We start from the raw sequence: 16,773 nt of genomic DNA on the forward strand, positions 1-16,773 counted from the left end.
TTGAATATATCAACTGTGGTGTTTGGGGCTTATTTTATTTTTCATACTGTGCAGTGATCATCAGCTGCCTTCCCCAGGGAAGAGGAAACTCAATATCAACAGTTATCAAAAAGCTATATGTTCAGCAGCCTCGACTCCCCCAAGCTAGATTTATGTCTTCCCAGTTTGCCACCCACATCCCATCTTCTGTGTGAACATAGCCACCACCTTACCTCACCCACCAAACACCCAACAAGGCCTAGGGGTTACGCCACTTAGGTAGGTGCCTTAGACTACCCAGTCCAGCCCTCTCCCTGCACACAGGGGCAGGGATGGGGAACCAAGTGACTCCTCCACGTGCACACAGAGCATCAGGGCAGTATCTATCACACTATGACTCAAGGGAATTTCTGGTTTCATGTAGCTTCTGCTTGCTCCATACAGAGTATGATTGACAGCTGGAGAAGCCCCTTCCTCCTCCCACACATTGGAGTTGTGAAATACACATTTTCTCAAGAGAGAAAATGCAACCTCTGTTTGACATTTTCCTGTCATGCACAAGGGCCAGAGCCTTGGGTTTAAACATCTGAAGCTGCAGAGTCAACAAAAATCATTATGAGTAATAGTCACTGTATCATCACACTATACATGGCTACACTGTGATAAAATTCTGAGATTTCCCCAAGACACTGAAGACTTGACTCTGGGGCTCTGTGCCACTCAATACTGACCTCCTAATACTGTGATAATCAAGTTGACTGCTGTAGGTTTGGGGGTCAAGAGGGGCAAAACACAAAACCACCTTTAAAGATTTCCAAGTACAAGGTGTGTGCTGAGCATAGAGGAGCCCCAGCCCTTTAACAAAGAAGGCACCATGCAGAACTCAGCCTAGGTGACACGGGGTAGGACTGTGTGGGAATGGGGATGAGGCCTCACAAATTGTCAGAGATACACTGGCTAAGTAAAACCCATTGCTGTTAGCAAAGTGGAACAGAACCTTCATGGGGCTTGCTGTGGGGGAGCACCTCAGATGAAGATGGTCTTTTTACTTGTAGGAAACACCGTTTTCTGACCTTCCTAGTCTCTGCTCACTTACCTGGCAGGTGACTAAGCCAAAGACAAACTGCATGGAAACAGGTCAAGCCTTTTCTGATGTTCTACTGCACCAGAAGCCTTAAGGACCCTGCCTGCCAGGGGCTGGCTAGGGACATCTCAAAAGCTCACTCTTAAGAACTATGATTATGTTATACTAAGTTCATTAAGACTGAATTTAGGTATTTTTTTAATATAAAATAACCACACAGACACACACCAAAACAAAACAAAACCCCACTAAGCTTTAACTATAGTAACTGTCTCATTACATGCAGAACACTCCACTTTGCACCATGAATGAAGGCAATTTTTAAGTCTATTCACCCAGTCTCCTGATAGATCAGGAAGGTGCCCTCAAAGGGAGATCTGGACAGTACCTGTCAAAAGGTACAGTGAATGTTCAATTGTCCTGGCTCCCGGTGGCCCTGTGTCCAGTGTCCCCAGGATCAGAGCTCTGCTTGTACTTCTCCATCTTTGACCTCCACCCTGCCCTTCCTGACACCTAAGTCTTACCACACTGCTAAATCTCTCTCCCGGACTGGTGCACTGTCTCAGTGGGCCTCACGGCCCAGCCCTAGCATGGCCCAGAGCCTTCTGATCATGGTCTCAGGTAGCCAAGACTGACCTCAAACCCACTATGTAGCTGAAGGTGACTGAACTTCGGATCCTGTCCTTCACTTCGTGGATGCTGGGATTACAGATGTGGGCCACATCTGTTTACACTGCACTGATGGCCTCAGCTCCAGCCCAATCATCACCTCTACGGCTCCTGTGGACCTGATTTACTTGCTGTTTCCCAGGTGTCTCCCATCTGTGTCTAAATATACTCAGACCTCTCCCACCTACAACCAGATGTGCTCCAACTCAGGAGTCACTCTCTGTGAATGCATCCTGATACTGCAGTGGACAGAAACCACTGTCTACTGGAAATTCAAGATTCAGCATCACACCATTTTAAATAACCAAGTGTCCCTACTTTGGTCCCTCTCCTTTCTTGTTTATGTGCAGACACACCCAGGATACTGTGACCACTCCACCCTGCAGGCCCTCTGCAGCAGGGCCACCCCTGGCACTCATTACCGTCCAACACAGCTTCAGAACACTGGCTCCCCAGCCTTGTCCACTTAGCTTATGTGTGACCACCCAAAAGCTGGCACCTCTTTCCTCTCTTCTCAGTTGGTGTATACCATCTTGACTCCTTGACTGCATGGTCTGAAGAGCCCCCTGTCTAAACCCCATGTCTCTTTTTAACAGACAGTAAACATCACTGTTACATAAACTATTTTATTTAAATAAAACCAGGACTGACCCTTTCTCACACGCACCAGCACATGCACTCGCACAATCATGTCCTCCTCCTCTGTTCTTCCTGAACAGCCACCTCAAACCCCACAGGTTCTCATTGTGACCATCCTGAAACCTGAAAATTGGGAGATCCCATGCGAGACACGGGCACTCTTCTCCCAGCCCTGGGCAAGCACTGTCCTCATCCTCCTGGTGGGACAGGAGGTTGGCTCTTCCAAGGCACCCAGATCTGGTGTGGTTTCCCTTCACATAACCCAGGAACACCAGCACCCAGAGCTGCCTTTTGAGGCTGGAAACCCTGACCTTCAGATCAACTCCTCTCATATAAGAAAGGAGGCTTTAAAATCATGCTCAAGCGCTCTCCAACGGTTCCTGGTGTAGCTACCATCTGCGGTGAGGAAGAGCAATAAAGAGCAGTTGAGCACCAAATTCCCTAATGCCACCCTGTAGGAGGGTGCCAAGCTCCAGTTCAACCTCTACCAAGAAAAAGCAAGCCCAGCGCCACACACGGGGAAGGCGGGGATGGCAAGGTCTCAGCCTTGAGAATCTCCCATCTCTCCCCTCCAGCATAGGCCCCACCAGGGACCCACTAGCACCTTGGCAATTGTAAGGGCTCAGCCCAACTGGAGACATACCACACAGATGGGGGCCATTTGGAGTTGGCCCAAATGCCTGTGTTGATAATAGGGTTCGATTCCCCCACCTGACACTGAATGAAGGACACACAGCACAGTGGCTAAGGTCACAAGAGGTGCACTGACAGAAGGTGGTGTCTTCCAGAGGCACATGGACATTTTACACATTGCTCACAGGCAAGCTGGGACAGGACAAGAGCACAGGCTGCCAGGGACTCAGCAGCATATCTAGGGCACGCCTTCTGGGAAGACAGGGCCAGGAACAACCAGCAGGTGAGGGCCTGTCCAATCACTTGGGCTAGGATGCTCATGTTCTCACATGACCTCCTGTGTCTTCTAGACCAAGTTCCCTGAGGGGAAAGCCAGACAGACAGAAGTCAGGTCAGAAGAGGAAATCAAGAGAGCATCAGAGAGACGCGAGTGCCAGCAGGGGAAGAGGAGACAGGGCCAGAGAGCAAGCCTTCTAGGTGGGTAAGGCAAAAAGAGAGCTGCCTCCTGAGAGAAAAATGGTGAGGAAGCTAGGGACACAGGGCTGAGATAGCTCATCCTGCCCAAGGAAGGCTGCAGACCAGGAACTGGGGCAGACAGGACTTGAGGAGAAAAGGCCTGGGGGGCCCTGATTGCCCATGGTAGAAATCAAGCTAGCTCTGGCCACAGAGCTACAGGCTGACACTGCGCTGGTGCCGGCCCCCTCGGACTCCGCCATCACTTCCCCGGCGTCCCCGGCTCTGGGCTCCCAGCTCTTGGCCATCTAGACTGGCATGGTCCGAGAGGCCACGCAGGTGCTCCACTGAGTCACACTTCTGCAGGTCAGAGGCCACAGTGCGCAGACTCAATAGGCTCAGCGTGTCCGTATCTGGGCCTGGGCCAGGCCCAAGGCTGCTGCCCTCCTCCAGGCCCCCGCCCTCTGCCCCTTCAATCCCACTGTCCCCATCCTCGATGCTCTCAGGTCCAGCTTCAGCCCCAACAGGGGAGGACCGCCGTGGGCCCAGGGGGTGAGGGGGCAGGCCCCGGCGCCTGGCATGAATCTGCTCGCTGATCTGCTCCAGATTACGCAGGGCTACTGAGTAGCGGGTCTTGGCCTGTGCCACCTGTTGCTCCAGTTCTGTCACTTTGGCCTTGTGCTCCTGCAGAAAAAAACAGGTAGCCCATGGGATGTCTTCTGACCCCACTCAGCACTTGTCCCTGAGGTCAGACCTCCTACCCCAGAGCCCCTGGATGCCTTCAGCACCTCTGAACTGCAATACTCTCTCCAGCCCTACTGTCCACTGAATGTCCCTCCTGACCTAACTAGCCCTCCTCCCCCGAGGTCTTCACCCCACTGGCTCCTCCTCCCTTTCTCTCCATTCTTCCTTCCCGCCTGGCTGGTTTTCCCCCATTTCCACCTCCCATCACTTCCCACTTTCCTCATTTACCTTTGCTTCTTGACCAGTGCTCTCCCCAGCACAAGCCTCTCATTCCTGCCTTCCACTCCTACGGGGTCATTCTGAGCACAGGCTAGAGTACTGGCTGGTCTAGCAAGGTCTGACCCTTGTCAGTTCTAGGCACTGACCAGAGAAGCACACCAGCACTCGCTCTACCTGCCCATCCTCCCCCATTAGCTACCTCCAGGATTTGGCTGAACTGGGCCTTGAGCTCAAAGTAGGGACGGCTCTTGCCAATGGCCCGCCGGAGGGTCTTCTGCAGGGCCTGGACCCGAGCCTCAGCCTGCTGGCACAGCCTCGTCACACGCTGATGCTCCCGCTCACCTCGAAGACGCTCTTCCTCTGCCTCATTCACCTGGCCCAGGTTGGGAGGGAGACACACATCAGTGAGCTGGCATTCAATGGGATCGACCCTAGGCTGCCAATATGCGCACTGCCCTGAGGAAACCTCAACTGGAATGTCTGCAAAGCCCCTCCCGCCCCTGAGGTCTGCAGAATAAGACAGATACGGATTCAGAGGCAAGGAGAGCTTCTCACCACCTCAAGCACGTGCCTCTGAAAGCACTCTTCCCCAGTGTCCTGCACCTCTTCACTTGTATGACCTGCCCCTCAGCTCTGCTGATACCATGGAAAGGTGCCACAGCCAGCTCAGTCCCTCCTAAACATGGCTAAACACCCTCGAGCACATTCAACTGTGCAGACGCCACAGTCCTAAGGGAGCCCTCCCTGACAATGGCTTCATGTCAGGCACAGGAGGCACAGAGGCAGGTTGGGTTCTCATAGCTTCCACAGCCTTTCTATCTACGTGTAGCCCAGAGAATCATGTGACCAGGGGACAGGCATGGGCTCCAGGCACCTTGTCTCCCAGAACCAGGCAAGCTCATGGTACTCCCATCCCCGTGGCTACACACCACAGCCTCAGTGACTTTTCCTTCTCTCACTACACTCACCTTCACAAGGCCCACCACAGGACAGTGTCTTCTCTGTGCATTCAAAGAACTGAAAGACACAGTCACTATCCAGGAGTTAATACAGCCCTGTACACGCTGAAGGGGGCAGAACGAGCCCATGCCAGGGTGCCCCTATGCCCAGTCTAGTTTTAGGAGCTTGGAAATGGAACACAAATTATACCTCCAACATACACTGGCAGAGTGCAGGACCTGTGAAGGGAAAACTTTCTGCAAACAGGAACAGAGAATCACAAAGCTGAGCCTAACGTGTGAGTACTGAACCCAGAGCCACGACCTGGGAGGAGCTCAGGGCCAGCCCAACCCAGAGGAAACAGGAGTGGAGAAGCTTTCTAAGAGAGAAAGGAAATAACAGAAGCACTGGAGGCCAAGCCGGGCAGACTCAGGACAGGTTCCACCTTAAGAGAAACCAAAGCTAAGGGAAGGCTGGAGTGGGAGAGGAACAGGAAGGAGTGCGGAGGTAAAGGACTAGCCAAGGGGGCAGTGAAGGGGACCTGCTGGCAGCACCCCTCACCTTACAGGTAGCATGGTTGAGCATCTCCTGCCATGTAGGGTCCAGTCGATTTTTGTCAGCCATGACCCCCTGCTCAGCCACAAAGACCATTTCCCGGGCAGCATTGTGCATGCTCACAGCTCGCTCATACCGCAGTGCTGCCTTCTGTGTCTCCTGCTGGGCCTGTGGAGAGAGGGCCATCAGGATGGGAAGCCCGAGGGACCCCAGTCACCCATGCGATCCCACAAGGTAAGGACAAGAAAAAGAGGAAGGCCCACTTATAATTTCAGCTTCATTTCCCAAACCACACTAAGAATAGATGCCATCAAAGCAATATTCTACAGATCAGAAACACAGAAATGACTATTAAGAAACATAATGCTGGTATATGATGGCCACATAAAATCTAGCAGACTCACATAGATACAACACATAAATAAAAATGAGGATTTTTTTTCTAAAAATATTTACAGATTTGAATATTTTTATATAAAAGTTAAATACACTTAATTTATACTTTTTGTTAAAGAGTATTTTTAAATAAAAACAATATTTGCACATATCAGGCTATATAGAAGATGCTTATCAAACACATGAATTCCTTGTTTGATTGCTATCTCCAAGGTATGTCATTATGTGTAGGCACATGTTCCAAAATCTAAAAAAAAAAAAAAAAAAAAATATTCTAAAACACTTCTTAGCCCAAAATTCCAATAAAGACCGCTTTTCAGCTCACTGGCCAAGATCAAGTATAGTATCTGTTATCAGTTCAACATATGATACATGCTATGCTCTACCCAAAATTAACATAAGAGATAGTCAACCAGTGCTAGCCAAGCAAAAACCTGGGGGTGATCCCCAACTTCCAGTTACAGGAACTGACTAAGAGAGTTATGTCTTACAAACGGAAAAAGCTTAGCCAGACCTAGTGCCTTACACCTTTATTCCCACCATTTGGGAGGCAGAGGCAGGCAGATCTCCATGAGTTCAAGGTTGAAACCAGCCTATTCTACACAACAAGATCCAGGACAGCCAAGGGAAAACGAAAGTAGAAAAAAAAAAGAAGAGAAAAAAGAAAGAAAGTAAGAGAAAAGAAAATAGTCCTTGGGCTTTTAACGTATGTCACAGGGCTAGGTAGTGTGGTTCAGTGGCAAAGGACTTAACGACTGAGCCATCTCTCCAGACTCACAAGGCAGTCCATGACCAGAAGGTGGCTGTCTAGAGCTTCGGTGTTCTGTCATAATACAGAACACAGTTACACAGATAAGATACACAGTTACACAGATAAGATACACAGTTACACAGATAAGATGAAGGAACAAAGACAGCACATATTACATGACCCCATTTTTATAGAATTCATAACAAAGTAAAACAAAAAAGCAAAATACAGAGGCAGTAGTAAGGGGAAGAATGCATGTTTAGCTGCTGATGGCATCCAAAGAAACAGTCACGGCAACCAGCACACTGGTTTCTAGAGCTGGTATGAACATACGCTGGGCATGCATGGCATTGAACAGTCACATGAATCAGGAATCATTCAAGGACTCTAGCTCTTTGAGCTCTGCAGGTGTGCATGTCTTTTAAAAAATTAGATTTCTCATGTAACCTCATCGATCTTCTGCACTTCTCTAAAAACAGAAATAGTTTGCACATTTGACAAATTACATATAAATTGCCAAATCAAAGTTTTTGTTATAGGTTGATGGATAAGAGATTTATAAACAGTATTATTGAAAACAAACAACGACAAAAAGAAAACTCAACCAAATTTGGCAGTATTAATAAAATATACAAATTCAAGAAGAATTTTAAAATTCCTGAGCAATGAGTGTTCTTTCAAATGGATACTGATTAACAACTGTATTACTTAGAGCTAAATCTCTCATATATGCAAACTTAAGAAATATCTGGAAGCTAAGGGATGGGCTGCTGAGGAGGTGGGAGAATATTTACTCTCCCCTCCTTATTACAAATTCTATATATTGTTTAATTTATATATAGTTATAAGCTTGTCATCAAATTTAATTGGTTCAAAATGTAAAACTGAAAAAATGCACATTACTAAGAAGTATCTCTCATATGCAAACTCTGAGTGTAAAACGGCTACGCTGAGTGAGATCTGCATTGTAAGTAATATGGTGACAATACCTACATTGGTAATACAATGTAGAAACCGTATGGGTCACATATTCTGTCATAAAGACCTAATCCAAGTAATAACAGTAAGTATTAACGCAATAAATGTCAAAAAATAATCAAAACAGAAGATTACTGAGCCAGTGCATGGTGACACAGGCCTTTAGTCTCAGCACACAGGAGGCAGAGGTAGTCAGATCTCCGAGTTTGAGGCCAGCCTGATCTACAGAGAGAGCTCTACTACAGCTAGAGCTACACAGAAAGACCATGTCTCAGAGAGGGAGAGGGGGGGGGGGGAGGAGAGAGAGAGGGGGAGGGAGGGAGAGAGGGAAGAAGGGAGGGAGGGAGAGAGGGAAGGAGGGAGGGAGAGAGGGAAGAAGGGAGGGAGAGAGGGCGGGAAGGAGGGAGGGAGAGAGAGAGAGAGAGAGAGAGAGAGCGAGCGCGCACGCACGAGTACACTAGGTGCAGCCTGAACCCTAACTACTTAAACACATCAGCAGGTGAGGCCCGTGGGTGGCACTCGGCACCACAGTTCTTGTCTGATGTTCCCAAGACCCTGGGTTTGACCCTAGTCCAAGGAAAGATGGGAAGAGGGGAAAAAGAGAAGAAAGAACAAAGCTATCAGTGGGACTAAACAAAATTTCTAAACAGGACCCAATGCCCTCACCCAGTCATTTTTTGGCCAAGAGACCACTTTCTTGCATTTATGTATTTATTGTGTGTATGTATGTGTGCACCTAAGCACAAATGCCGCACCAAGCATGTGCAGGTCAGAGGACACTACACAGGAGGGGTCATTCTCTCCTTTCACCATGTGGATCCCAGGGAATGAACTAGGGTCGTCAGGCAGGAGGTGCCTTTATCCACTGAGCCACCTCACTGGCCCAATGAACACATTCCCTTACAACTTTAAGAACCTCCTCGCCGGGCGATAGTGGTGCAGGCCTTTAATCCCAGCACTCGGGAGGCAGAGGCAGGCGGATTTCTGAGTTCAAGGCTAGCCTGGTCTACAGAGTGAGTTCCAGGACAGCCAGGACTACACAGAGAGACCCTGTCTCGAAAAAAACAAAAACCAAAAAAAAAAAAAAAAAAAAAAAGAACCTCCTCAACTTCACAGGCTGTTCAGTACATGGCCATGCCCCTAAGTATGGTGTTTTATTCCTCATTCTATACAGAGACTGAAGACAGACATGAAGCCCTTCCTAATTATAGGTCAAACTGCCCTTCTTAGTTCTGTCAACTTGACACAGCCTAGAGACACCTGAAAAGGGAATCTCAGCTGAGAGATTGTCCATTCTGACTGGCCTGTGGGGATGATTATGGGGGACTGTCTTCATTGTTTAACTGACATAAAGGAGCCCAGCCCACTAAGGGCAGCACCATTCCCTGAGCAGGTGGTTCTGGTCTATACAGGAAAGCTAACTGAGAATATGCCTGCAAGTGAGTAAACAAGCAGGGTTCCTCCATGGTTCTGCCCAAGTTCTTGCTTGAGTTCCTGTGGTGACTTCTATCAATGATGGACTGACCTGGAAGTGTAAATCACATAAACCTTTTCCTCTCCTAAGGTACTTTTGGTCTTGGTATTTGTCACAGCAACAGAAATTAAACTACAACACAGGCATACCTCCTTAGCCAGTCGTCGAGCCTCATAGTAGGGCCGGGCCTTCTCAATACAGCTTCCCAAGTGAGAGCCCTGGGTGTTAAGCTTCCTTGCTGACTCCTGCAGGATCCTCCGATAGGTGGTCCTGGCTTCCTGACAAGGAAAGTGTAAAGCAAGCATATAGGTCACAGAACCTCATTTCTTCACACACCCCTTCCTCTACCACTGTCTCAATATAGGAAAACACAGAGATCTCCAGAGACCAACCCACGATGTGAGCAAAGAGACACTCACGTCTAGCTGTAGCTCCACCTGGTTGATTTCCTCACTAGCCTGGTTCAGATGCTCCAGCTCCTCCTGCCAAAGAAGCATGTGAGTTAGAACTGAAGGAAGCAACCTCCATTGCAGGGGTGAGGAAACTCCAGCTCCGGGAATACAGCAGCACAAAGAACAGGGTAGCAGTGAGTCTTACTCTTCAATAGAACACATCACTTCCTCTCAATGAAGGAAGAGATGAAGGACTCCCTCCCTGAGCCAGGAGGACCACTCACTCAGCACATGCTTACTACATACTTCCTGGTCAGTACTTTAAGAACAATGCGGAACACAGGGGCTGGAGAGATGGCTTAGAGGTTAAGACTATTTGTTGCTCTTGCAGAGGACCCAGGTTTAGTTCCCTGCACCCCCATGATTGTTCACAGCCATCTGTAATTCCATTTCCAGGGGATTCAATGTCCTCTTCCAGCCTCCAAGGGCTGCACAACACAGATGGTTCATATATATATATGCACAAAACACATATACAATTTTTTTTTTTAAATCTTAAAAAGGAATGTAGAACACAGCACCCACAGAGGTGGTGACTCACTTCTGTGGGCTATAGGCTCTTGGCAGCCTGTGTGAAGATGGGCACAGGTGCCCCATAGGCACTAGGGCCACCTACCTAGACAGAAGGCCAGAGCAAGATGCCTGAAGCACATCTTCCTAGTAAGAAGGCAGAGAAGGGCAAGTATTCCAGCAGAGATAAGTAAGACAAAGTAAAAGCTATTTATTGTGTTCTAGGTGAGAAAGAAAAGAAAGACTTCAAGGAAATGCAGGACACAGAAACACCAGGGCTTGGCTGATGATCAAGATAAGAACCAGGTAAGGGTACAGGTACATGAGTTATTTTGACCTCTTGGCCAACAGAAGCCCAGATCCCATCCAATACAGTACAACTTTTCTTATCCATGTTTGAAACTATGAACATGTGAGAGGGAGTACGCAACACAGGCCAGACACATCAAAATCCCCCTGACCCTGGAGTTACAAATGATTATGGGCGGCCCAATATGGGTGCTGGGAACTTAACTCAGGTCCCAATAAGAGCAGTACATGCTCTGAACCACCAAGTCATCTCAGAAGCCCCCAGTGCAATGCTGCCATGGCAAGGAGGGATCTCAGGGAAAATCATTGGACATGCTAGTTTAATGACTCCCTGGTGTCTGGTCCTGAGAGAATCACCCTACATCTTTCAGTGATGTGGCACGGGGCTGGAAAGGGAGCTGGTCACGAATCATTCTCACTTGCTTAAGAAAACACATCCAATCCCAGATCCTGATGATCTATCTGAGGATACTCCTTAAGAGTCCAAGCTGTGCCAAGGGCTCTATATCTAGAAATTCCAGGTACTTCATTACAGGTTCCACAAAGCAGGTGCTCAACTCCAGGCTCTGCCTTCAGGAGCCGTCAGTCTGCAGCTCATCCATGACAGGCATTATTAGATAGCAACACCATCATCTTATTCCATCTGCATAGATGTGATGTTGGCTCCCATTCACTTTGCATGGCCCTTCCAGTAGAACTAGGAACAAGGACATGAACCTGGGCACAGCCTACATCTCAGAAGAGCCATGAACCTGGCTGATTCTCCATGATAGAGCCATTTATAGAATAATGCTGTGAACTCAAATAGAATGGTTCATTTTCCAAAGGCCATTTTTTAAAACTCTTTAAGACTCCTGGCTTAGTGTCCCTAGTGCTGAGATTTAAAATGTCCACCAGCACTGTCTGGTGCATGTACGCCTTTAATCCCAGCACTTGAGAGGCAAAAGTAGGCAGATCTCTGTGAGTTCAAAGCCAGCCTGCTCTACAGAGTGAATTCCAGGACAGCCAGGGATACACAGAGAAATCCTGTCTCAGAACAAACAAAAGCAAAAAAAAAAAAAAAAAAAAAAAAAACCCAAAAAACAAAAAAACCAAACCAAACCTGTGAACCTGTGCACCACCATACTCAGCTATCAATCTAACATTTAAACAGTAAAAACAGGAGTGGGCATGGTAGCTCACACTTTTAATCCCACCTCTTAGAAGGCAGAGGCAGACAGGTCTCTATGAGCTCAAGACCATGCTGATCTATACAGTAAGTTCCAAGCCAACCAAGGCAACACAGTAAAACCCTGTGTTGTTTGTTTGCTTTTTATTTTTAAGTTAAATATAGGAACTATCACCCTTACAATTAAAAAGAAAAAAAAATCCCTGCTGCCAATTATAGTGGCACCCACCTGTAACCCCAACATTTGGAAAACTGAAGTAGAGAGATAATAAATTCAAGGTCAGCCTGAACAAAAAACCAAAAAGCCTACTGATACATCAGCCTAGTGCTCACAAAGCCCTAACAGGACAAAGAGAAGCCCCCAGGGACTGAAGATCATGGTAAGCAGGGAGGGGCAGCCAAGCTGAAGCATCAAGGCCGGCACAGTGGGGGCCACTGAACACCCAAAGAGCTGGTGTGGACAGGCAGCAACACATTCCATTTGGCCTGTTCCACCAGGAACTCCTGGCACTCAGCGAAAATGGAATTCGGGGAGGACAGAGTCTGAGTCAGCATGCATCATCTGTCAGAAAGCCAGCAGCCAGCAGGAAGATGACCTTCTTGGGGCACTCTGGATACATTCCCAGAATGCCAGGCCACTGAGTCGAAGCATGGGTGCTTGACTACAAATGTTTCTGTTCCACTCCTGGATGCTCCTGGTCCTCTCTGACAAAGCATCGAAAGGCCCAAGCAGATGATGAGTCAATGGGGCCAGGGTGATGACTGTTGTTTCAGTTATGCCAACATTTGAAGATGAAAACTCTGAGGATGCAAAGTCCTCCTGAAGAACTGGGAGTTAAGCGAGTGTCCACAGATCATGGCGGAACAGACCTACAATCTCAGACCCAGGATGCAGAGACAAAAGGATCAGGAGTTCAAATACAGCATAAGCTCCATACAGTGAGTTCAAAACCACCCTGGAACACACGAAACACTGCCTCACCAAAAAAAGGGGGGAGGGCAGAGAAAACCAGAGAGGCCAGGCCCATCCTGGCACTACCAAACCCTTTGACCAACACCTCTCACTTCTATCCACTAAGACCCTCTTTCCAAAAGCTGGAGGACATGAGGAATTCCAATGATCCAATGAGACCCTGATGGAGACACGGCCTTTTCTGAAGGGGTAAACAAACACATATAGCAGGCGAGTATGGCCTAGTCTCCCTTCTACTTCCAGAGAGATCTCACCAGATGACAAGCACGAGCTACCTGCCTGTCAGCCACGGAAACCCAGGCCCACATCAAAGAGCCTCACCCTGAAGATAATCATTTCTGAGAAATTCAAAAAACTCTAGAATAGTCAGAGCCTGACCTCTGTGTTACCCCTGCCTAGGCTTTCATTGCAATCTTATCCTGTTCCGCAAAGCAAGTGAAAATGGTTTTTAATAGTCTTTAGTGGATATTGATGGATCTGTTAATGGAGACACATTAAATGTGTTGATCTAGAAAAGCAGACACTCCCTGAAAGAGCTGAAGCACATTTTCAAGGCATGTGATATGAATCACTGTCAATACTAAAATGAACTTCTAACGCATACTAACTCACCTCCTCAGCACCCAAAAGAATACTAATACAGAAGGGCAGGCGCTGTGAGCTTCACCTAAACACTGAGCTACTCCTCACATCAGGACAATTTGTACAAACAGCAAACTCTAAATCCCTGGAGAGGCTGGAGAACTGACCTACTCCTGCCTGTGTCATCAAAAGAAGAGAATGTAAGGCCTTCCTCCCTGTGTCACCTACAACACTACACTAAATGCTATACAACTTGTCGAGAGAAACGAGGGTCTCATTGCCCTCCTAGCTGCAAGCTCACTGGAAGCAAAGAGGACCTCATGCATTCCCAAGACATGCTAACACTCCCAGAGCTCACTGACAGAACTATGATGGCAGAAATGTCCCGTCTAAACCATCCCTGCGGTACACAACTGCATTTTTTATCTTAAATGACTGTATTTACAAATGTCTGTTTGACAGACAAACAGAAGCTCAAAGAAGTTAACTTTTTCAAAAAAAAATCACAAATCATGGAACTGAAGTGGCTTGAATATCTATCCCAAGACTTTTTTTTTTTCAATGCATTCTCTTAGTGGAGGACAAATCCTCAAAATGAATGAGAGAAACTGAGTTGTTTTCAATGCAGCATCCTATAGCACAGCAGAAGTAAACTACCGACTCATGCCAGAAAGGAGATCCATTATAAGCTCACATACAACCCAAGCAGCCTCAGCACGTGCACAGCACACACGCCAGGACCAGACTGACTTTCTTTGCAATTCACTGGCATTACCCAGTAAGGTTTATTGAAGAAGCCCAAGAAGTCAAGCTCTAGGATGTTCTAGCTACCTAGAAGGAGCTAAATCACTTTCTCAATAACAGAATCCCAAAGCTACAACCTACCTAATGGCAGACCTGGGCCCCAAACACACAGCACATATTGGCCATTATCAGCCCAAGAAACTTTCCCACACAATCCATTTAGACAGTACCCTGAAACACTATAGATAACTAAGCTTGTCCTAGCCGGCCATCTCCTCCACAACGACCAGTCTTCCTCATACCCAGTTCCCTGCTGTCTCTTACACAACCATCTTTCTGGTTTACCAACTAGATTGTGCACATTCCATGACAGTCAAGTGTTCTGACATTCTTCTGGTAAACCCACAATTCCAAGACCAGGAATATATATTAAGGACTGATCACAACTGATATAAATCCTTACAATGTAAGAGATTTCCTGCTGGGCATGGTAGCACACACCTTGAACTCCAGAACTTGGGAGGCAGAAGCAGGCAGATCTCTGAGTTCGAGGTCACCCTACTCTACAAATCAAGTTCCAGGACAGCCAGGGCTACACAGAGAATCCTATTTTAAAGACAGGGAGATGGGGTTTGATGTCCTTACAGGCCCAAACCTTTCAAATACCTGAAAGGCCTCAACTCAAATGATTCTGAGAGACATCACTGGGAAGATTTAAAAAAATGGGGGGGGGGGGAGGGTGGTTAGAATTTCCTCAGCCTCAAAACTGCCTCCCAGTCTCAGTCACCTCCTCTTGCCTCCAGTATATGTAAGATACCTGAGCTAGCAATCCTTTTGCTTATTCAGAAAGAGGAACAATGAAAGGTTCTATGTCCCAAGCACTCAGGCAGGGTCCCTGCTCTCCATCAGCACTTGTTACACTGAACTGCCATGTTTTGTGTACATGCTTGTTTTCCTTCCCCACCCCAGCCCACTGTGAGAGATAATTCTAAGGACTCATTCATCCGACAGCTCTTCAGCAAGTCTGGTACCTGGCCTTCCTACCTCCATCAGCCTTCTCACCTGTATCCTAGGATCCAGCTCTTCCTCCTCTCTAGGGGACAATTTGGTCTCACCGCTGTGGCTTCCGCCTCCTCCAGGCTCCTCTGCAACAGGACTCCTAGGGACTTCATCCTCTACCACCTCTGGCCGCAGTTCCCCCTGTGGAGTCTCCCGGCCCCCTGGAACCTTTCTGGGATCAGCCATGCTGGCTGGAAGAGGGCAGAGCCCTATGCACAAGAGAGGGCTGACATGCTGGGACCAGGGCCCCAGCTTGAGGCTTCCTGGGCTTTGGATGTAATAGAGAAGGGTTTTCTCTTCTCAGAGGCTGAAAAGAAGGTGCACAGAAGAGCCCCGAGTTCAGTTAAAGGCTGAGATTCAAACTGCTGATGAGGTCCCTATAACTAAAGCCTCGTCTGTGCAAAAGTTCTTCACACCCCACCACAAGGAGTCCACCAAGAGACCCCAGCAACAACAGCTCCAAATCAGGGAGCAAAGGGGGCCTGGATCCTGGGCCGACGCCTGTGAAGAGGAGCACCATTCGGGAGGGTGGAGGCAAGCGCCTCCAGGCTGTGGTGGCAGATGGAGAGAAGGCTAAGTCCAAGCAGAAGATAGGAGATGTGCCTCTGGGGAGCTGCAGAAGAAACAAAGGCCAAGTTACATATGATGTCAGCATTAGAACCTTCGCCAGCAGCCTCCTCCAAGTCCTGTGTCTCCCAAAGATACCACTGTATCCCAACACACACTCCCGTGATCCGACCAGTCCCCACCTCAACTTCTTTCCTCAGGCCTCAAGGACTTTAGGTCCGACTCTGCTCCCGTCCCTGTTCCCTTCACAGCCCCTCTACAGTCCCTCCCCTTCCAAACTTCGCTCTGGGCCCCACCCTCTCCTCCATACCCTTTTTCTATCAGGCCCGTCCACCTCTACCCGGTCCGGCTTTGCAATTCACCTTCTATCCCCCAACCTTGCCTCTCCAGCCCTGGGGCCTATCTGAGCCTCCAGGCTCCAATCGCATACTTTTCCGCGGACCCAACGTCTTAGTCCCAGCCATCCCATTTAGCCAGGAGAAAAAAATACTCCCCTTCTCGGCTTTACCTCAATTTACCTTGCTACACCGGGAGCATCTACGGAGCAAACAATCTTCCCCCTCCCTCCGCAACAAGACGGTCCAACCAAAAAACGCCCTGGCGGAGAGGAAACGGAAATACGCCATCACGTAACAACGCTATTTTCCTCTCTGACAAGTATTGCCCGATGTAAGCGCAACACTCGGCGTGCTAACTTTCAGCGTCCGTACAAGATGGCACCACTCTATGTCCAACGTCGCCTTTCCTAGCTCCCAGTTCACCTGCCAACCGAGCCTAAGTGAAATGAATGCATGAGTATGAGTTTCTGAGGAAAACTACGGCAGGTGCTGAAGATCGATAGTCTCTCCCAATTCGAGAAATGTTAGCAATAGTGTCGTACGAGAGAGCGGCCATCG

At 48.2% G+C, this 16,773-nt stretch overlaps 1 protein-coding gene across 2 annotated transcripts; it reads right to left on the bottom strand.

Moving 5' to 3' along the window:
- Positions 1 to 2,342: 2,342 nt before the first annotated feature.
- Positions 2,343 to 16,535, bottom strand: Sh3bp5l (SH3 binding domain protein 5 like). Of its 2 annotated transcripts, none has more exons than XM_034506301.2 (7): positions 16,396 to 16,535; positions 15,314 to 15,923; positions 9,933 to 9,995; positions 9,663 to 9,791; positions 5,921 to 6,082; positions 4,620 to 4,793; positions 2,343 to 4,141 (listed from the first exon to the last, which is right to left on the bottom strand). In XM_034506301.2, the coding sequence occupies exons 2-7, from the start codon at positions 15,494 to 15,496 to the stop codon at positions 3,674 to 3,676; spliced, it is 1,179 nt and encodes a 392-aa protein (XP_034362192.1). In that variant the 5' UTR covers positions 15,497 to 15,923; positions 16,396 to 16,535; the 3' UTR covers positions 2,343 to 3,673. The 2 variants fall into 2 exon arrangements, with proteins under 2 accessions (XP_034362192.1, XP_034362193.1); XM_034506302.2 differs by having other exon boundaries at positions 16,386 to 16,490.
- Between the last annotated feature and the right edge of the window lie 238 nt (positions 16,536 to 16,773).

The sequence above is a fragment of the Arvicanthis niloticus genome, chromosome 6, assembly GCF_011762505.2.
Source record: "Arvicanthis niloticus isolate mArvNil1 chromosome 6, mArvNil1.pat.X, whole genome shotgun sequence".
Lineage (NCBI taxonomy): Eukaryota > Metazoa > Chordata > Mammalia > Rodentia > Muridae > Arvicanthis > Arvicanthis niloticus.